The following is a 22,221-nucleotide window of genomic DNA, read 5'->3' as shown; positions in this document are numbered from 1 at the left end:
AGGAGGCAACACAAGGGTAGGTGAAAAGGCTTGAAACGGGACCAGAGCTATAGTTAGCAATTTTGTGTTTAGACTTTATTTCTTCACTCACTTTTGAGGCTGTCGTAAGGAATAGAGGGATTGAGAGGGAGGGAGGGGGTTATGAGGAATAAAGGGATTGAGAGGCGGGGGCTATGAGGATTGGGGGATTGAGAGGAGGGGCTGTGAGGAATAGGGTGATTGGCAGGGGTTGTGAGGAATGGGTGATTGAGAGGAGGAGCTGTGAGGAATAGGGTGATTGAGAGGGAAGAGGCTATGAGGAATGGAGGGTTGAGAAGGAGGGGCTGTGAGGAATAGAGGGATTGAGAGGATGGGGAAGTATAAATTGGTGACTGTGACCGATTTCCCCCTCTTGCTCAACGTCCCAGCCTGATTGGGTACAGATGCCTCCATTTGCATCGTTAATTGGCCGTTTTGTCATTGGAAGCCTGCTAATTGCCCATCCGAAGCTTGGCTGGCCATTGGCGAGAGTGATAGACCGTACACTTTCCTGTTCCATCTCCCGATCTGGGTGAGGGGAGTAATGGAAATTCAGAATGTTTGATACAGCACCGCAACAATCTGTAACCATTTGAGTTAAATTTCTGGCCACTGTAACTAAGCCAAAAGCCGGAGCGCAGATAATTACAAATCTAACTGACACAGATAATAATAGTTATAAAATCATTTTCTGCAAGCTTTACAGTCATTAGCAGCCCTGAGGGTCTCATTACCACCAGAGCAAAGCACCTCAGTGCTGCTGGTGACCATAATGTCCTTCAAAACAATTTTATTGCTGTGTTCGGAACTCAACCTTAAATCCAAGTTAGTGTAAAATCTATAGATCCATTCTGTTGTTCAGTTTGTGGATCTTAATTCTGTACTGCTCTCAAGAATCAGCCCAAATGGTGGTAGATACAGATAAAATGTTTTTCCATCTTTTATATTGGAGTTGTGCACAAGTCACCAGTTTATGAGATACATTTCCATGGAAATGGTTTAAAACTTGCTACTTATTTTCAGTCTGATGTGGGTAGGGTTGGCAGACAGATATCAGGGCAAAGTAGTTTTCCGTTCATGCAGTAGAAAATACACATATGATATACAACCCAAAGTGAGGCATCAGCTAAATCCTTAACAAAATGTAGTCATGTAAATTAATTTGCTCGTGTTGTATGATGGTAGCACAGCTGGTCTCATTAGCATGCACATAACAAATAATTAGAGCTGAATTTTTCACCGGCCTGCCTCCTGGGCTCGCTGGGTTAATTATGTCAAAGCATAATTACACTGCCCCTAGGAGACATAATGGCACACCCTACTGAGCAAGGACCTGCTAATGATGGCGTAAAACTGACAGAGAAAAGACTTACACGTCTGCGTGTAGCTGCTTACCTCCGTCATCTATATATCTATCTGTGTTTAAATAAACAAATATTATCCATTATACTTTGCATTTAAAAAACACACCACTTAAAATAACTGCACATTAATTAGTAAGTAATGTAAGTTGTCTTTCTGTAGGCCCTCTTCTCCTCACCCCCCCGCGCCCTCCCCCCCCCAATTCAACATGGCATTTGTATGACATTTTTGATGGCCTCTTTTCCTGCCACTTGTCCACGTTGCCCCCTCTGGAGTGTGGACCTCGGGTTGCTTCACAGTAGTCAATACCCTGCTGCCACACACTGGCGAGGACAGTGCCAAGCTGAAGCACTGTGCCCGTTGCTGTTGCCTGGAGCAAGTCTCCAGATAGATGTAGCTTGGTTTGAGCTCAGTCTCTAAGCTTCAGAGTGTGTTTCTCTAATTGCACCATTAATGTAAGCCTCCTTCAAAAGTACAGTAAAGACAAAGCTACTGAACCAGTAACATGTCCTTCATAGGAATCAAACATGAGTTCTGCTGTGAAAGGCATTATCACTGGATAATTGTGTAATTGTAGTAGAGAATATTGATGATACAAATCAGTGTTGTGTACCTGCATGCGGAATGAACCAGTGATTTGCTATGTTACTGCTCCAGATTTTGCTATAGGAATAACGATGAGGCAGCCTCACCATTATCTCCTCCTTTTGACTTCTCCCATTATGGGGTCACCATCATCCTTCTCCATTTCCTCTTGTCAGTCACAGATTCCTCTTCCAATCCCACTGCATTTAAATTTCCCATCACCACATTTGACCATCTGGCCTAAGGCATGCCTCCTCTTCTCCTTTTTCACAGGACCATGTCCATCACTTGCCTCACCACATTTCCTCCCTCTCTCTATGCAACCATTTCAATCCTTTTTCAGCTACTTTCTTTAATGTTCCCACAATCTTCAATGACTCACGAATGTACTGATTCCTGATCTAGTCTTTTCTTGTCACTGACAGATTTGTAACAGCCTCACCATCATAACGGAGTAAATTGAGTTGTGCTTAAGAATTGGATAGCAACCTCTATCCTCCACTTAGGTACTGTTGATCTAGAGGTTACTGTCAGAGCTGTCATTACAGAGACCTGGCTGCAAGGTGACAAAGGCTGGGGCCTGAATATTCAAGGGTACGTAATATGTCGGAAGGTTGGGGAACTAGGGAAAGGTGGCGGGGTAGCTCTGGTAATTCTGGATGATATTAGTACAATAGAGAGGGATGACCTTAGTTCTGAAGATCAAGTAGAATCATTTTGGGTAGAGATAAGAAATAGTAATGGTAGGAAGTCAGTAGGAGTCGTTTGTGGCACCCTAACAGTAAGCCACATGTAGGAAGGAACATGCAGGAAGAAACAGTGGAGGCTTGTGTGAAAGATATTGTGATCACCATGGATGATTTTAATCTGTGTCTAGATTGGACGAATCCGATTGGCAAAGGAAGCCAGGAAGATAAGTTCTTTTTGGGACAGTTTCTTAGGACAGCATGCAGAGAGCAGGCCATTCTAGATCTAGTACTGTGCAATGAGGCAGGATTAATTATTTTTATTTAAGAGTCAACAACATTGCTGTGGGTCTGAAGTCCAGACCAGGCAAGGGTAGAATCCCTACAGTGCAGAAGAAGGCCTTTTGGCCAATTTGAGCCTGCACTGTCAACAATCCCACCCAGACCCTATCCCTGTAACCCCGTCTGTTTACCCTGCTAATTCCCCTGACTTATAGTTCAGGTGTCTCTTGGTAACAATGATGGAATTTCACATTCAGTTTGAGAGAGAGGAGTTTTTAAAACACTTATGTTATAATCTTAATTGAGGACAATTATGCAGGTACAAAGACCAAGCTGACTGAAGTGAACTGGGAAATTAGATTAAGAGAGAGGTTAGTAGTGGCAGACATTCAAATAGATATATCATGACACTCAGCAAAGATGCATTCCTGTGAGAAAGAAAGACTCTAGGAGAAAGCCGTACCCTTTGTGGCTAACTAAGGAAGTTAATGATGGTCTTAAATTGAAAGACAAAGCATACAATTCCATGAAGAGTAGTGACATGTCAAAAGGTTGGGAAGAATATAAAAAACAGCAAAGAATGACAAAAAGAATAATAAGGAGTGAGAAATCAGAGTACGAGAGAAAGCTAGCTAGAATTATGAAAGCAGATAATTAGAACTTCTACAGAATGCTAAAAAAGAAAAGACTAAGAAAGTGATAATTGGTCTCCTAGAGTACGATAGTGAATTAATAATGGAAAATAAGGAAATGGCCAATGAATTGAATGGATTTTTTATAACTGTCTTCACTGTAGAGGGTACAAGTAATACCCTAGGAATAATTGTGAATCAAGGCTTGAAAAGGATGGAGGAACTTAAAACAATTATAATTACCAGGAAAAGGCACTGAGAAAATCAAAGGCTGACAAGTCTCCGGGTTCTCTTGGACTTTACTCCCAGGGTCTTAAAAGAAAAGGCTGCCGAGATCATAGATGCTTTGGTTTTAATTTTCCAAAATTCACTAGATTCTGCAAAGATCTCATCAGACTGGGACTCCTCCAATCAAGAAAGGAGGGAGACAGAAAGCAGGAAACTACAGGCCAGTTAGCCTAACAGCTGTCAGAGGGAAATTTCTAAAATCTATTATTAAGGAGGTTATGTCAGGGCATTTGGATGATCGCACTACAATTGAGCAAAGTCAGCATAGTGTTATGAATGAGAAATTGTGTTTTATTAGGGTTAGGGTTTTATTAGAGTTCTTTGAGGAAGCAACAAACAATGAAGATAAAAGGGGCATCTGTGGATATGCTGTATTTAGATTTACAGAATGCACTTGACAAGGTGCCACACCAAAGGTTACCGCACAACAGTGGCACAGTGGTTAGCACTGCTGCCTCACAGTGCCAGGGAGCTGGGTTCGATTCCCAACTTGGGTCACTGTCTGTGCAGAGTTTGCACATTCTCCCGGTGGCTGCATGGGTTTCCTTTGGATGCTCTGGTTTCTTCCCAAGTCCAAAGATGTGCAGGTTAGGTGCATTGGCCATGCTAAATTCTCTCACAGTGTACCTGAACGTGCACCGGAGTATGGTGACTGGGGGATTTTCATAGTAACTTCATTGCCGTATGAATGTAAACCTAATTGTGTCTAATAAATAAACTGTAACTTTACTTTAACTTAAGAGCTCATGGAGTAGAATATTAGAATGGATTGAGAATTGGTTTGCTACCAGGAAAGAGTAAGTAGGCAGAAATTGTTCAATTTTGGGTTGATAAGATGTAATGAGTTGAGTGCCACAGGGATTAGTGCTAGGTACTCAACTATTCACAATCTATACCAATGACTTGACTGAAGTGACTGAATGTATAGTTGCTAAATTTGCTACTGACACAAGATAGAAATGTAAATTGTGAGGAGGACATAAGCAACTGGCAAAGGGATATGGATGCGTTAAATAGCTGTTAGATGGTTTACTGTTACAGAGTATGCTGTAACAGTCCTCACTGATGGGGTAGAATTTTCCTGTCTCACCCGCCATGGGAATCGTAGCAGGCAGGATATGAACCATGCAAAGGTCCATTGACCTCTGGCAGGATTTTCCGGTTTCGGGGTGAGTGCTGCTGTGTTTGTGAACTAACCTCCATTCACCTGATGAAGGAGCAGCGCTCCGAAAGCTCATGATTCCAACTAAACCTGTTGGACTTTAACCTGGTGTTGTGAAACTTCTTACTGTGTCCGCCCCAGTCCAACTCCGGCATCTCCACATCATACTTCAAATAATATTTCATTGGCTGTAAAACACTTTAAGATGTTTGGTTGTCATGAAAATGTGATATAAATGCGAGTCTTTTTGCACTCAGACCCACAAAAATGTTGTGAGCAGATGTCTGTATCCAGGCCAGTGTCATTTGTAAATCCTAGCTGCCAGTTGCATCCTTCCAGCCAGACACGTGTTTCCTGCATTTCTGTTTTTATGGAAGAGTTTGTGCTTTAATTGTTGTGAATGCTGCTGTTTTTCTACCTGTTTTTTCTTCCCTCTGTAATGATGATGGTGTTTTCTTAGTGCTAAGTTCCTTCACTGAACCATAGAACTCCTACAGTGCAGAAGGAGGTCATTCAGCCCACCAGGTCTGCAATAACTCTGTGACAGAGCATCTTGTAGAGATGCTGGCGTTGGACTGGGGTAAACACAGTAAGAAGTCTCACAACACCAGGTTAAATTCCAACAAGTTTATTTGGTAGCAAAAGCCACTAGCTTTCAAAGCGCTGCTTCTTCATCAGGTGACTCCAAATAAACCTGTTGGACTTTAACCTGGTGTTGTGAGACTTCTTACAAAGCATCTTACCCAGGCCCATCCCATCACCACAGCCCTGCTCATTTATCATGGCCAAACCTACCTAACCTACACATCTTGGATACTAAGAGGCAATTTAGCATCTCTGGGAGGAAACCGGAGCACCCGGAGGAAGTCCATGCAGACACAGGGAGAACGTGCAAACTCTGCACAGTCACCCAAGATTGGAATTGAACCCAGGCCCCTGGTGCAGTGAGGCAGCAGCAATGCTAACCACTGTGCCACATGCCACCCCATACCATTGTGTGCATTTTCACTCCACATTTTTAATGAGGATTGTTAGGACGAGCTGTTGCCATGTGAATTTACATGGTTATAAATATGCTGGAACACGACAAAGAGTTAATTCAATTGTTTGTGAAAGCAAGCTTACATGTTAGACAACCTAACTTTTTGCACTGTGAAAGAAACGATTGAAACCTATCCCTCCATGATAACTAGTACATACAAGTATCTGGTTCATATAGTCAAGGAAAGTTCCAGGTTCAACTCCAAGAAAGGAAGATTACTTTGTGCCCCTGCTTTGATCAGTCCGACAAGAATGTGCACATGTGTGGGTGTTGGATGTGGTGGGATTGTGCTCAGATGTGGTACCCCCAAGGAAACTAGATGACCAACAGCTACTCCTCTGGGGTCGTGCATGAAGGAGACAACTTGGGCGCAGCACATATGGGACCAAAACCCAGCAGGAGTTTGGGAAGATGGGCGTAACAATAACTTGTATCTATATAGCATTTTTATTGCAGTAAAATGTCCCAAGATGCTTCACCGTAATGTTGCAAAACAAAATTTGACACAAGTTACTTAAGGAGACATTAGGACAGGTCAGCTTGATCAAATCGGTAGATTTTAAGGGGCACCTTTGAAAGTGAGAAGAAGAGTGCGGTGGAGAGGAGGGACTTTAAGAGCTGACAGTAGGGGAGTGATTAAAGTGGGGATGCGTAAGAGGTTAGAATCAGAGGAATACTGAGACCCTGGAGGGTAATGGTGCTGGAGGAGATTACAGAGATTGGCATGGACAAGCCATGGAAGGGTTTTAAAAGAAAGGATGAGAGTTTTATAATTGAGCATTGATGGATCAAGAGCAGGAGTAGGTCAGTGTGCACAGGGGTCTGGGGTAAACGAGTAAGGGTCCAAGAAGCAGATAAGCTCATGTTGACTGAATGACAAGGTGGGATTTTCATTGAAAGGTTTGGTGGTTGAGGGAATTTAGAAGGTAAACCCAGAAAATACTAAATGGGACATTTTAGAGGTAGGTTCAGAACCAGAATGGTGGACGGAAACGTTGGAAAAATCAAAATTCAGCAGATACTGAGGCCTATGGATAGCAACACAGGGAAACAAAGAAAGTAATCAAAAGTGTAAGAGAAAGCTTCCAGGGGTTATCCAAGCTAATTAAAGAATTATCCCAAGAAAGATTTTTATATTGGAATGCATATTCTGAGCCTGTACAGAGTTGCGGAGAATGTGGCTCGTCCTGCCACATCCCTTCTCACTTGCGAGATGGCCTCGGAATCCTGATTGCTCCATTATTTTGCTGCCACTTTCTGTTGCTCAAGGAGCTGTCAGCTTGCAGGATTTTCAGCCTCCCGGGAAGGCACAAACCATCTGAGATTCAGCAGCTTATACCCTGAGACCCCTGATTCAAACAAGGACATCCACATTTCTTTCACTTGCTTCACCTGGTGCCTTGTGCGTTTGTAAAACATTCAGAACAGATATAGAAACATCGAAGATCGGAGCATTTGGCCCTTCGAGCCTGCTCCACTATTCATCACAATCATGGCTGATCATCCAACTAAATAGCCTAATCCTGCTTTCTCCCCATAACCTTTGACCCCATTTGCCCCAGGTGCTATATTTAGCTGCCTCTTGAATACATTCAGTGTTTTGGCATCAACTACTTCCTGTGATAATGAATTCCACAGGCTCACCACTCTTCACCTCCGTCCTAAATGGTTTACCCCGAATCCTCAGACTGTGAGTCCTGGTTCTGGACTCCCCCCACCATCGGGAACATTCTCCCTGCATCTACCCTGTCTAGTCCTGTTAGAATTTTATAAGACAGACTACTGTTCCATTTTGCTGCTATTCTGCTCATTTGCTGATATGAAAAAAGGATCCAGTGTGCCATCAACCAGACTGTGCCTTTGACAGGAGAACACCGATCTGGTCATTCACATTTGCGTATACAATAAATCCGCTCTCACACATAAACACATTAATAATCTGGAGTCAAGTGTCACTTCATGTGTCAGACTCGATTTAGTGCATGAATTATTCTATACATATTCTTGACCTTGAAAATTTATTTTTGCATTTTCAGAGAATAAGGGAATTATCTCAACAGAATTTGTTGTAAGATGCAGTTTCCTTTTTTTTAATGTTTTTTCTACAAAAGGGAAATTTTATGTTTGGCAGATTTTAAGATGCCGGGGGGTACAGAGCCCCAGGGAATCTGCAGATCTTTCATTGAGAATCAAGCTCTGTGGTAATTGTATTAATGTTTTGCCAAATTCCTGACGAGCTTGGTGAGCGACCACTCTATCCTGTATTCCCTGGCCCCCTTGTGAGGGTCACTGCAGCTGTTGTATATTGGTGCAGGCACAGATGGGAATCCATAAGTGTCAACGCCAGCAGACGGCTGGGCTTCTGGATCTCACTCCAGCTGTCCCTGCATCCCATGGAGGAGCACAGGGGTTCCCGGGAACCTGAAGGAAAGAGGATCGGCAGGAATACATCCCGGGGCCCTCCAGCCAGGAGATCCTGGGCATCTCCAACTCATCCGACTACCCCCCGCCCCCAACCCCATGAGTGACACACCTCCAGCCCTTGACACCGAGGAGGGAAGCAGTCAAATATCCGCACTGCCCAAAAACAGGCCTGGACTCTCACGATCCTGGTCCCCAGGGGATGCCCGCCAAGGTAATCTCAGACAAAAGGGCGTGGAAGTCACCAGGCTGCCTCAACCTCGCCGTGGATCCTGGGGAGACACCGTCACGTGGTGGGATGTCAGGAAGATTAAGAAATCATACCCACTTAGTGGGCGCAGGTAAATATAGGCACGCGTGCAGATAGGTCACCATTTTGGAATTAATGTTTGGCATTAAATTTCACTTTGCCCACAGAGCCTCCACCCTATCTGTTCATTCCACCAAGCTCGGAGGAACCATCATGCTCACCCATTGCCTTATCCCTATGGGGTATGAGAATGGCAGTGCCATGTTTGTGCCACTTTGACGATGCAGTAAGGAGATGCTGCTACTGCCATGCCCTCTGCCCCCTCCCACCCTCGAGCCCATCCCGCAAACCCCTCACTCCCCTCCATCAAAGTTTACCCCTCTCATGTTTAACAGTCTTCTCTGGTGAACAAGAAGCCAAGGCTGCCCGCCTCATTTGTGAGATAGATTTGAACACCATGACCCTTGACATGGGTGGGTATAGTAGCTGACGTTGTGCATTTTGTGTTTTTGAACCCTATGATAAGCCTCATTCATTGACTGGACATGTTAAGCTCCCTGTCAGACAGGAGTCAGACATGTTGCTGAGTATGAGAGGTGCATCTCTCTGTCATCGATACAAGTTGTCATCATTCTCCCGTAGCGTTCAGTCAATGGCTTCACACCCTGACCATGATGCCTGGCAGCAGCATGAGAGCATACTGCTAGCACCACATTACTGGTTAGACCTTGGTCCCCATGGTGGGAGAGCTGACCACTCCTGTTCTGCTTGTCCATGAGGCTATGAGGCCATCCTTCGCGCGTTGGCCAAGTCAGGCTTTGACCACTACCCAGGAGGCTTCCATCTCCTCCTCTGCTTGGTCACCCTCACTGCCCTACTCAATATCCTCCTTATTCGTGGAGATATGGTCCCCCTCCATCTCCTCCAGGTCCAGCTGGTCTCCTCTCTGCAGTGCCAAGTTGGGGAGAGCACAGCAGTCTGTAATAATGTGGGAGGCCTTCTGGGACGATATTGTAGGGCACCCGAGACTGGTCCAGGCACCTGAACTGCATCTTCAGCAGGCAGTTGCCTCTTTGACCCATGCACGTGTTGAAGCGTGAGTCTCATTGTAACAAATCTCTGTTGGTACTTGTAGCCTCCGCACTAGTGACATCAGCCACCTCCTGAGTGGGGACGCCTTGTGCCTGAAGATCCATCCCTCCAGAAGAATGATTTAACAGCCATCGGCTTGGAAGTTAAAAGAAAATTCGAGGTTTCTTATCTTAAAAGCAAACATAAGTATTCACTGTCTCATTTTAATTGCTGAGAAAGAGAGGCCTTCAGTCAAGTCTTTTTGTCCTGCACTCTTCCGGACAATTCATAAGAATTCCAATAGTAAAAGCAACAATAAAATATTCTGCATGAGAAGAGAGTGCTGATTGGTTGGCAAGTACCCACTAATCCCTAACCTACACACCCCTGGACACTAAGGGGCAATTTCTTAGCATGGCCAATCAACCTAACCCGCACATCTTTGGACTGTGGGAGGAAACCGGAATACCCGGAGGAAACCCACGCAGACACAAGGAGAATGTGCAAACTCCACACAGACAGCGACCTGAGCCGGGAATCAAACCCAGGACCCTGGCGCTGTGAAGCAGCAGTGCTAACCACTGTGCTGCAGTGCCGCCCACTCAAGTGGATTCTGATTGCTCATGGAGTTGTCATGGAGAATGCATGTGTGACAATACTGTGCCTTTAAGAAAGTGTATTTAGGTCATGTTTCTTGTGCAGGATCTGTTTTAGCAATTTGTTTTATTATCAGTGCCTTTTTGTCTATACACAGCATATCCTGCTGTTACTACAGCAGTATAATTGATCCTAATTGCTGCAATATTTGTTTTAACCTGGAATAATGCAGGGGTTTTTTTTGAGTGTTTTCCGCTGGGGTTTTTCAGAGTGGGACTTGATTTGTTTGGTCGATAAGTAAGGCCAGATAAGTAAGGACAGAGAAATCAAGCTCATTTGTTGTTTGGGAAATGTGAAGAGCAGAAGTAGCTCTGTGTCTTTCTGGAAATTAGCACCTGCAGAAAATAGCTCTCTTTCTCTGAAGTTCTGCTGTTTGAAGTTAGACTTTTTTTCCTGGAAACCGCTTATGGGAGTTAGAAGACAGGTGTCTTTCTATATCTGTCCAGAAGGGTTGAAAAGCTGGAAATCTAGAATCCATGTGAACAAATCTGTTGTTTGAAGCTTATTGGTTCTGAATTAGGATTTATGTCTGTGGGGATATTGCTTTAACTGGAACAATACAGATAGATAGCTGTTGAGAATTATACTTTGCCATGTTTAAGTATTTTAATTGGTAAAAGTTACATTAATTCTTTTTGTTACATGCTAACTGTGTTCTTAAATAAAGTTCCTTTTAATAAAGGCTTTCTCATGGGTCAATTGAATCATACCTGGAGCGAAACACGTTATGGTTGCTCTAATGCCAAAATCAAAAAAGATCAGGGTCTAGGCTAACTTCCTAATATACTTTGGAGCTCCTGATCTGGTCCCTAACAGTGTGTGATTCTTGTGAAACTGCCCTGATAAGTGCAAGATGAAAAACTTCAACAGCATGTCTAGTTTTTCAGCAATACACAAAAATTCTGTATAACCAAACGACTAAACTTTTAAATTAAATGAAGGCATTGCCGTCCCCCAAGTATATGCACAACATATTGTGTGTCACTATAATGGTGCAACAGAGTAATTTAAATATTACCTATGTTTAAAATATAAACACTCACTACCTCATGGAAAATCTTTTTATTCAAAGTTCATAGTAGCTTTATTTAACACATTATATGAGATGTTGATGAGGATTGTATGAGGAAAGGTTGAGGACTCTGGGTCTGTACTCGTTGGAGTTTAGAAGGATGGGGGGTGCGGTCTTATTGAAACTTATAGGATACTGCGAGGTCTGGATAGAGTGGGCGTGGAGTGGATGTTTCCACTAGTAGGAAAAACTAGAACCAGAGGGCACAACCTCTGGCTAAAAGGATGATCCTTTAAAACCGAGATGAGGAGGAATTTCTTCAGTCAGAGAGTGGTGAATCTGTGGAACTCTTTGCCGCAGAAGACTGTGGATGCCAGGTCATTGAGTGTCTTTAAGACAGAGATAGATACGTTCTTGATTAATAAGGGAATCAGGGGTTATGGGGAAAAGGCAGGAAAATGGGAATGAGAAAAATATCAGCATGATTGAAGGTAGAGCAGACTTAATGGGCCGAATGGTCTAATTCTGCTCCTATGTCTTAATGGTCTTATGTTAAGGTTTAAAATCTATTTGAAAACAAATTTCTGGTTCGCGGTAAAAAACTTTACTTTCTGCTTTACAGTCAGTGGAAAGCAGATTTGAAAAGATTATTTTCAAGGTGGAGGTGTGTTTGAGCATGAATAGCATTTTATCAAATTCCTGACCCCTGACTATCCACAATTGATTGAAATTTTTCATCTTTGACTAAGGTTTGCTGCCTCTGATTGTGAACCTGTTTAACTGGTAATTAAAATGAGTAGGTTGGATAGGAATGTGTGTGTCTAACAATGAACCAGTCAGTGGCGCTGTCCAGACTCTTCACAGCTGTAGAACCTCTGCAGCCAAAACTAATTAACGGTGCGCGATAAGTGACTGAACAGCTGGAAGAAAATCCGCACAGTTACAAAACCTTAACCTGAGTTTTTTAACCTTTTTCACACTCCGTTTACAGCACAGTATGTTTGCTTCAACCATGGTGCCCTCATTAAAGTTAAGAAGTATCTATGAATGGGTTTTTCAAATTGCTTTGCAATTGTCTTGTATTACGTTTGACTGAAAATTCTTTGGAGTATTGCTAGGGATTTATTTGGAGTTCCTACTGCATTCTGCCTTCTTTACAATCCCTAACCTTGCTGAACTATGCCAATTGCTGTCAGTCAAGACCATCTTTTAAAAGAGACTTTGATCAGAAAATCTATGTGAGAGCACAGAGGTTCACAGATAGTAAATTTTACCTGCTATAGAATAATAGTGCTTTGTCCTTTACCTAAATCTGAATAATCAATACAAAATGTGTAAGTGCTCCGATCTAAAGCCTTAGTGCAATTTCTGTTCATTCTGTTCCCAAGGGAACATTTGCAGATGTGCGAATTGGACACCAATGTGTGCTTGTGCATAGATTCTCCATTCTGGCCTTCAGCATGTTATCAATTCTGCAGTTTAAAAGTCACCATAGCTGTTAATGTGATCTGACCACAATATGGAAGGTGCCCTTGCAGATGCATTCTTCAATCCGTTTCGCATCATTTTTTAATAACATTTTAACTAAATCAATTCCATTCACAACTACACTTGAAGGAGGATAGAATATTTGTTCATTCAAACTTAGTTCCAGTGGAAAGGGGTCTATTCATTACAAAAAGAACATCTTTTAAACAGAGGCAGCAGACATTACCTTGGCATAAGGAAGATCTCAACCCCCAGAGAAGGGAAGTTGAGCATGTGGATAAACCGCATTTTCTTTGATTTTATGTTCATACTGGCTCAACATAAAATAGAGGTTGAGTGAGATTGGCTCATACATGCTGAGGAAGTTGCAGTTAGATATGAGCAGATTGTTAGTTTAATTTATTTATTAGTGTCACAAGTAGGCTTACATTAACACTGCAGTGAAGTTATTGTGAAAATTCCCTAGTCACCACCTTCCAACGCCTGTTTGGGAACATTGAGGGAGAATTTAGCATGGCCAATGTACCTAATCAACATGTCTTTCGGACTGTGGGAGGAAACTGGAGCACCTGAAGGAAACCCACACAGACACAAGGAGAACGTGCATACTCCTCACAGACAGTGAGCCAAGTCAGGAATCGAACCCAGGTTCCTGGCGCTGTGAGGCAGCAGTGCTAACCATTGTGCCACCCAATTGCGGGTATGCTATTGTGTTTTCATTAGCATAGTGAGCACTGTTGTCTTTGTTCCTTTATTAAACATTGGGTGCCTTTAGTTTCAGGATCATAACAACACAGTCTTTCAGCTGACATTGTGTAATTTTGTTTTCAGTGATTAAAAAAAAGAACTTAGTACTCTGGTGCACAGACAAATATACTTGAGTTCCAGAGAGTTAATAGGATCAGCCACATTTATCCTATACTTCCTGTAGAATGGAAACGGTAGAATGGCACAGTGGTACAGTGGTTAGCATTGCTGCTTCACAGTGTCAGAGACCTGGGTTTGATTCCCAGCTTGGGTGAATGTCTGTGTGGTGTTTGCATGTTCTCCCCATGTCTGTGTGGGTTTCTTCCAGTGCTCCAGTTTCCAGCCGCACTCCAAAGATGTGCAGGTTAAGAACATAAGAACATAAGAAATAGGAGCAGGAGTAGGCCATCTGGCCCTTCGAGCCTGCCCCGCCATTCAATAAGATCATGGCTGATCTGTCGTGGCTCAGTTCCACTTTCCCGCCCTCTCCCCATAACCCTTAATCCCCTCTCTTATCAAAAACCCATCAACCCGCTTCTTAAAAATATTTAGCGAGGCAGCCTCCACCACTTCAACGGGCAGAGAATTCCAGAGATTCACCACCCTTTGAGTGAAGAAGTTCCTCCTCAACTCCGTTCTGAACTGCCCCCCCTTTATCTTGAGGCTGTGCCCCCTAGTCCTACTGTCTTTTTTGAGCGGGAAGAGTCTTTCCACCTCTATCCTATCCATCCCATTCATCATCTTATACGTCTCAATGAGATCTCCCCTCATTCTTCTAAACTCTAACGAGTACAAGCCTAGTTTATTCAGCCTCTCCTCATAGCTCAACCCCCTCAACTCCGGTATCAGCCTAGTAAACCTCCTCTGCACTCCCTCCAAGGCCAAAATATCCTTGCGCAGGTGCGGCGCCCAAAGTTTAAGTGAATTAACCATGTTAAATTGCCTCTTAGTCTCGGGGGATTAGCTGGGAAAATTAGCAGGCATTATGGGATTAATCTGGATGGGATTGTTGTCAATGCAGGCTTAATGGGCTGAATGGCCTCCTCCTGCGCTGTAGGGTTTCTGTGGTAGCGAATAGCCTGAACCCGAGTTGCTGGCAGTCTTTCAGGCAAATGAAGGTGCAAATGAAGTTATGTCGTTATCTAGGCTCCAAATTTACCTTCAGATATAGCCTGAAGTTGTTTTTCTGTCTGGTGGGGGTTTCTGGAGGGTGCCCTACAATTGAGTCACTGTTTCACAGTGCTGTAAAGGAGGTGTGCACGTGTGTGTGCGCGCGCAGGCTGGTTATGACATTTTGAGCAGTTTGCTTGGTGTTACAGTCGTGCATTAATACAGATTGAGGGAAATTGGTGCAAGCCATGAAGACACAACGAGAAACAAGTCATCTTGGACATCAATCTTAAGTCCAAAAAGGTTTGCTCGGTTTACGTTGACCTGACCTTCATCTGTGATAAAAGAGTCAATACCCAAAAAGCAATATAGATACAGCTCAGACTATTGCTCTAGATTTATAAAAGTTTTCAAGGCACTACTTGTGCATGTCTGTGTACCTGTCAATGTACTTGTATGTGCACCATAAAGCTGTTATATGGTTCTATTTATAAGCTATTTGCTGCCGCCCACAGCTGCAAATGTGTACTCAGGTGGAGAGAATATTGGAGCACTCAATTCAGAGAGATGGGCTGGCAAAAGGTATCTTGCTGGGGATAGTCAGTTCCAAATACTGCTTGATATTTAAGTACATTTATAAAATTTGCCACTCTCAAATGTCGGCGAGTTTAACCTCTTTTTTTTTCTTCCCTGGGGACTCCCACTGTTTCCGTCCTGAATCTTTTCATGTAATCTCTTAAGTGTTTCAGTTGTTTGAAGTTTTGAGTATATTCTATAAAGAGCTTTCTGTGGTAACACTTTGCAGACCCTGCCCCTACGCTCGAAGCAGCTCGTAACCTGGAGGAGAAACTGCTCCAGCTCCAACGCAATGAACCAGAAAGTCGAATAGGGAAGGATTTCTTCAGACACTGTAAGAAACAATCTGAACTGCTCAACTGTGAAGGTAAATGGTAAACTCCAGAGGAATAATAAGCTGGTTACATGAAACCTTCAAGGAATGAGCTGTTTATTGGATTTTCAGCTTCAAAAAGCACTTGTACACAGGTAGTCTCTGTAATGGACAGAAAGGGAGTTTAATTTAAACAGCCCTGATTGCTCCTCTTACCACTTGTCCAGAAACAAAGATGTTTTGGTTTTGATTCCCCCCTTTACAAGCGGTGACATATTTTCCCCAAACTCTCAATTTAAGTGTGATCCAATTTCTATTACCCACTGCACATAAACTTCATAGGGTAAAATCAGAGCATTAGTTTGCTTTAAACACTCTCAAAACAGCACCACTTAGTCCCTGATACACTCAAGAACAAAGTAAAGTACAGCACAGGAACAGGCCATTTGGCCCTTCAAGCACGTGCTGATCATGATACCCTAACTAAATTAAAAAACACCTTCTACCCTTACTCGGTCCCTATGCTTCTATTCCCTCCCTATTTGTGTGCCTATCTGGGTGCTTTTTAAATGTTGCTAATGTGCCTGCTTCCGCCGCCCCCTCTTGCAGCGCATTCTAGACACCCACCACACTCTGTGTGAAAACTACCCCTGCGAGTCTCCCTTAAACTTTCCCCCTCTCACCTTGAACCTGTGCCCATATATTTGAAACTTCCACCCTAGGAAAAAAGCCTCTGACTATACACTCTGTCTGTGTCTCTCATAAAATTCTTTCATAAATTCATACAATGGAAAAGGTAGAAGGAAAAGATGGTGGAAAATGATAGGTTTTTCGGCTTCACAAAGCAATATTACAGGTTCTAGTAACTTGGTGGTAGTGGTGCGGGGGGGAGTGGAATGTAAACTGCCTTCATCCAATTCCTTGGGATTTGATTTCTGCAGGCGGAGGAATTGCTGTATCTTTAGAGATATCAAGATGGCAGCAGTTTGGAATGCCAGGAAGTTCCTTTGGTTTGAGTTTAAAGACATTTTAAAGACTTTGTCCAGTTTTAAAAAAAAATAATTCATAAATTAGCCAGGCTATGTTTCATAAAAATGTAAACTGAAGCTTTAGCTCTAGTACATTTCTATATTTTGGAACAAATCTGAAGATTGGGGAGATACCAGTCCACAGGATTGTTTTTCAATCTATTGATCTTAGGATATATTTTCTCAGGTTATTTCTTGTTATCCTTTTTTGATATATTAAGGAAATTATCCTCAGTTGTGTAGATCTGAGGTCAGTTAGCTGTTTAGACAGAGAAGCCAATACAAATCCTCAGCTGAAAGTCTACAGCAAATGCTGCAATGGAGATTCTCCACTGTTTAGCCATGGAAATTGTATAAATGCAGTAACTTTTTAGCAATTCCTGTATAGCCAGAAAACCTCAACCTGTGCAGGGATCTCCCTTTCATTAAACGTATCATTGTATACCCAGCACTCTGTCAGGTTTGCCTTGTCAACGGGACAGGACTGCAATTGTGATAATAATGTCAGCTATTGGCGGATGGAATTGATTTGAAAACATGCATATGTCAGATATTACTTGACTCATTTAGACGAGGGATTTCCTTGATAATAAAGGACGGAAATAAAAATAGCGGAGAGAGGAACCTTAGTTCAGAAAATCAAGGTGTAGGGCGGGATGTTCCTGCTCTTTCTGCCGGCGATAACTTCTGGTCCTGCCAAAGCCCCCCACGACCCCACAGTGGATCCCCGCCAGCAGCCAATAATAAGCTGCCCGTACCACCGGAAAACACGCTGCGGGGACAGCCGGAAAATCCCACCTGATCTTGGGTTCATGTCACACTATCTGTAACCCCCGTGACTTGCCTGGGTTTGCTAAACCCCACTTACTGTACTGTCTGGAGACAATACACACCTCTTTAACCTGTGCTTGATGCTCCTTCCACTCACATTGTAGGCCACTTTAAGACTTGATTAGTTGGTTAGGTGTAAAGATTGACATTCTAATCAGTAATCTGTAAACTGTCTGTGCTGTTATTTGCTCTGTCTGAGGCCAGTACTCTCCATTCGCCTGATGAAGGGGCAAACCCCGAAAGCTTGTGAGTTCACTATCAAATAAATCGGTTGGACTTAAATCTGGTGTTGTCAGACTTCTTACTATGTTTACCCCAGTCCAATGCTGGCATCTCCACATCATGACTACCTCGGAGTCGATGCCAGGGCTGACCACCAACCTGAACACTGCATAGACGCCATTGCTGCCTCGAAGGGGAGGGAGCTCACGACCACCCGAGGGGTTGTGACCAACAGTTTGGAAACCTCTGAGCTAGAGTCATAAAAACAGGTTGTAAAAGTTTGTATTGGAATGCAAGAAGGAAGAAATTAGCAAACGTAATGTGGGTTCCATTGAGGCAGGAACAGGACAAGCTATAGGAAGAAATAAGGAAAGGCAGGGACATTTAATAAATATTTTTTATCTGTCTTCACAGTAGAAGCCTGAAAAACATTCCTTAAGTATTGGGTAACCAAAGGTCTACTGAAAATGAGGAATTTAAGAATATCAATACACTAAACTTTCTAATCCAGAATGCTTGGGACCAAGACATTTCTGGATTTTGGATTTTTCTGAATTATAGAATGCCTGGCCACAATTTTAATTCCTATCTAATTAGTTAACCTTTCTTTGTCAGCTTGCAATCAACCCACTAAAACATCCATACAATGTTGCTCTTACATTCAGCAGCTATTACTCCTTCCCCTTCTCAAAGCTCTAACTCAGAGTAGTACTGCATATAGTCAAAGTGGGACCATTAGAAAAAGCATAAAGGCCATCATATTTGTGTTTAGTTGCACGTTTAATGAAAGGGAGATCCCTGCACGCCTTGAGGTTTTCTGGCTATACAGGAATTGCTAAAAAGTTACTGCATTTATACAATTTCCATGGCTAAACAGTGGAGAATCTCCATTGCAGCATTTGCTGTAGACTTTCAGCTGAGGATTTGTATTGGCTTCTTTGTCTAAACAGCTAACTGACCTCAGATCTACACAACTGAGGATAATTTCCTTAATATATCAAAAAAGGATAACAAGAAATAATCTGAGAAAATATATCCTAAGATCAATAGATTGAAAAACAATGAGTTACCTGAGCCGGCTCAGAGAGACGCCTAGACAAGGAAGGTTACAATATATTAGTAAAAAAAAGACTGGAAAAATTAATGGAACTAAAAACTGACATCCCATGGACCTCCTGTCCTACCTATAGGTTTTAAGAGAGGCAGATATGGAGATAGTAGATGCATTGATCTTGATCTCTCAGAATTCTGTAGATTCTAGGAGAATCCCCATGGATTGGGAGATAGTAATCATAAGAACATAAGAACATAAGAAATAGGAGCAGGAGTAGGCCATCTAGCCCTTCGAGCCTGCCCCGCCATTCAATAAGATCACGGCTGATCTGTCGCGGCTCAGTTCCACTTTCCCGCCCTCTCCCCATAACCCTTAATCCCCTCTCTTATCAAAAACCCATCGGGAAATTGCTTCTCGTTAGCCTGACATAGGTAATAGGGAAATTGCTAGACTCCATTATTGGGAACGCAGCAATAAGTCTTATTCTGATGCAGTACCTGAGCCATTGCTGATGAATTTGTTCAAATATCATTTTATTTTCTTACAAATGCTGGCTTGAGCAAGTCGGACTGGGTACGGACGGTGGAATATAGAATCATAGAATCTTACAGTGCAGAAGGAGGCCATTCGGCTCAACCTGCACCAACCACAATCCTGTTCTAGTCCCCCTGAACTAAGGGGCAATTTAGCCTGGCCAATCCATCTAGCCTGCACATCTTTGGACTGCGGGAGGAAACCCACGCAGACACAGGGAGAATGTGTAGACTCCACACAGAGAGTGACCCAAGCTGGGAATTGAACCTGGGTCCCTGGCGCTGTGAGGCAGCAATGCTAACCACTGTGCCACGTGAGGAAACCAGCTGGATTTTTATGATGCTGGAGAAATCTTTGATTTTTTGGTGTTGGTCTGTAAGTTACCGGAATTTAAATTCACAACTTGCTTGTTGGATTTGAACTGGCAGCCGCAATGTCAAAGGGAAGTATGATTGCAAGGTCTTTTTCTTTGACAGAGGCATTAGATTGTTCCTTGTTCGGTATAAGTCTGCTTAATGTTGGCAAACAAGCGCATAACGTTACTCATTAGATCTGCTTACTTTTGTTTAGGCTCCTTCACAATCCTAACACCCGCAGAACTTTTTGTATCATCTTTACACTTGCTAATCAGTCCACCCAACACTTTACCCACCTCATTGGTAACTATAATAGTGATGAATGTGGGACATCACTGGCAACCGGTCTCCTGTGGGAGTTCGAGGCCAACGATGTGTTGTTGCCTTTAGACTGAACTAATTCTTTATCTGCTGTAACATCTTCCCATTCATTCCACAATATTCTGTCTCATGCAGTAAACTACAACGAGGTACCTTATTAAATATCATTCTCAGATAGATAATATCTACTAAGCCACCCTCATCCATTAATGTGGTGATTTGGTGTAAAAAGAAATCTTCAAATTTTGTAAGACATGACCTAATTTTCTGTTGCCTGCTGCCATCCGACTTTTGAATGAACGTATTATATGTTGATCTGATCTTTCTCTTCACCCTGTAACTGCAACACTATCAGGATAATTCTCCCATTTCACTGCGCTGCTTTTTTAGCGCAACAGGCCAGGAGGTTCCAGCGGTGGCCGATTTGCACTGGGTGTCTGGGCCTCCACACATCTCCCAGCGCTAGATTACTGAAGCCATCGGCTCCGTGTCGATTTCCAGCATGGAGCTGCATTACATATTCAGCCAACGATTTAAATGTAATTTAAATATAATTAGTAGGCCTGCCCCCTGATTTCTGGGGTGAATTACACCAGTGCAAAGAGTAGGAGATGCATTTTGAAACTCCGGCTGAATAAACTAGCATGATTTCCTCCAGTTTTTATGTGAATTCCACACTTAGTTTTTTTGGAAGAAGCGCCCCCTATCTTCTGCACCCTCTCCTTTCCTTCTCCCTTAAGTAATTTATGAACAGTATGTTTTGACTGTATAGCACGCAAGAAACAATAATTTTTATTGTATCCCAACACGTGACAATAAATCAGTTTGAAGAAAGGTTGAATAGGTTAGGACTTTATTCCCTGGAGTGTAGAAGAATGAGGGGAGATTTGATAGAGCTGCATAAAATTATGATGGGTATAGGTAGAGTGAATGCAAGCAGGCTTTTTCCACTGAGGCGAGTGAGAACTTAAGAACATAAGAAATAGCAGCAGGAGTAGGCCAACTAGCCCTTCGAGCCTGCCCCGCCATTCAATAAGATCATGGCTGATCTGTCTTGGCTCAGTTCCACATTCCCGCCCTCTCCCCATAACCCTTAATCCCCTCTCTTATCAAAAACCCATCAACCCGCGTCTTAGACATATTTAGCGAGGTAGCCTCCACCACTTCAACGGGCAGAGAATTCCAGAGATTCACCACCCTTTGAGTGAAGAAGTTCCTCCTCAACTCCGTTCTAAACCGCCCCCCCTTTATCTTGAGGCTGTGCCCCCTAGTCCTACTATCCTTTCTGAGCGGGAAGAGTCTCTCCACCTCTATCCTATCCATCCCATTCATCATCTTATACGTCTCAATGAGATCTCCCCTCATTCTTCTAAACTCTTAACGAGTACAAGCCTAATTTATTTAGCCTCTCCTCATAGCTCAACCCCCTCAACTCCGGCATCAGCCTAGTAAACCTCTTCTGCACTCCCTCCAAGGCCAAAATATCCTTGCGTAAGTACGGCGCCCAAAACTGCACACAGTACTCCAGCTGTGGCCTCACCAATGCCCTATACAGCTGCAGCAAGACCTCCCTACTTTTATATTCAATCCCCCTCGCTATGAAGGCCAGCATCCCATTCGCCTTCCTGACCACCTGCTGCACCTGCAGGCTGGGTTTTTGTGACTCATGCACAAGGACCCCGAGGTCCCTCTGCACCGTCGCCTGCTGCAGTTTTTCTCCACGTAAGTAATAATCCTTCCTACCATTCTTCCTACCAAAGTGGACCACCTCGCACTTGCCAACATTAGATTCCATTTGCCATTTCCTGGCACATTCGCCCAGCCTATCTAGATCTTTCTGTAGACTCTCCCCACCCTCCGCACAATTTGCCTTTCCACCAATTTTGGTGTCATCAGCAAATTTCGACACCCTACACTCGGTTCCCTCCTCCAGATCATCTATATAAATGGTAAATAGCTGAGGCCCCAGCACCGAACCCTGGGGCACTCCACTAGTCACCATCCGCCAATCCGAATAGCACCCATTGACCCCCACTCTCTGCCTCCTATTTGACAACCAGTCCTCTATCCACACTAACACCCTACCCCCAACTCCATGCCCCCTGACCTTCTGCAATAACCTCTTGTGAGGTACCTTATCAAACTAGAAAAAAACTAGAGGACATGCATTAAG

General features: G+C 43.3%; 1 protein-coding gene across 3 annotated transcripts in view; it reads left to right on the top strand.

Annotated features, from left to right (window-relative positions):
* cux2b (cut-like homeobox 2b) overlaps positions 1–22,221 on the top strand; it is a 332,051-nt gene that overhangs the window by 213,816 nt on the left and 96,014 nt on the right. For all 3 annotated transcript variants that reach the window (XM_080208269.1, XM_080208267.1, XM_080208268.1), the window contains exon 5: positions 15,619–15,756. In XM_080208269.1, coding sequence (XP_080064395.1) covers positions 15,619–15,756 — 138 coding nt within the window. The remainder of the gene's footprint in view (positions 1–15,618; positions 15,757–22,221) is intronic.

Source organism: Carcharhinus amblyrhynchos, chromosome 20 (assembly GCF_965287045.1).
Source record: "Carcharhinus amblyrhynchos chromosome 20, sCarAmb.v2.hapA, whole genome shotgun sequence".
Classification (NCBI taxonomy): Eukaryota; Metazoa; Chordata; class Chondrichthyes; order Carcharhiniformes; family Carcharhinidae; genus Carcharhinus; species Carcharhinus amblyrhynchos.
Note: the sequence above shows the minus strand (reverse complement) of the source record. Positions and strands in the feature narration are given on the sequence as shown.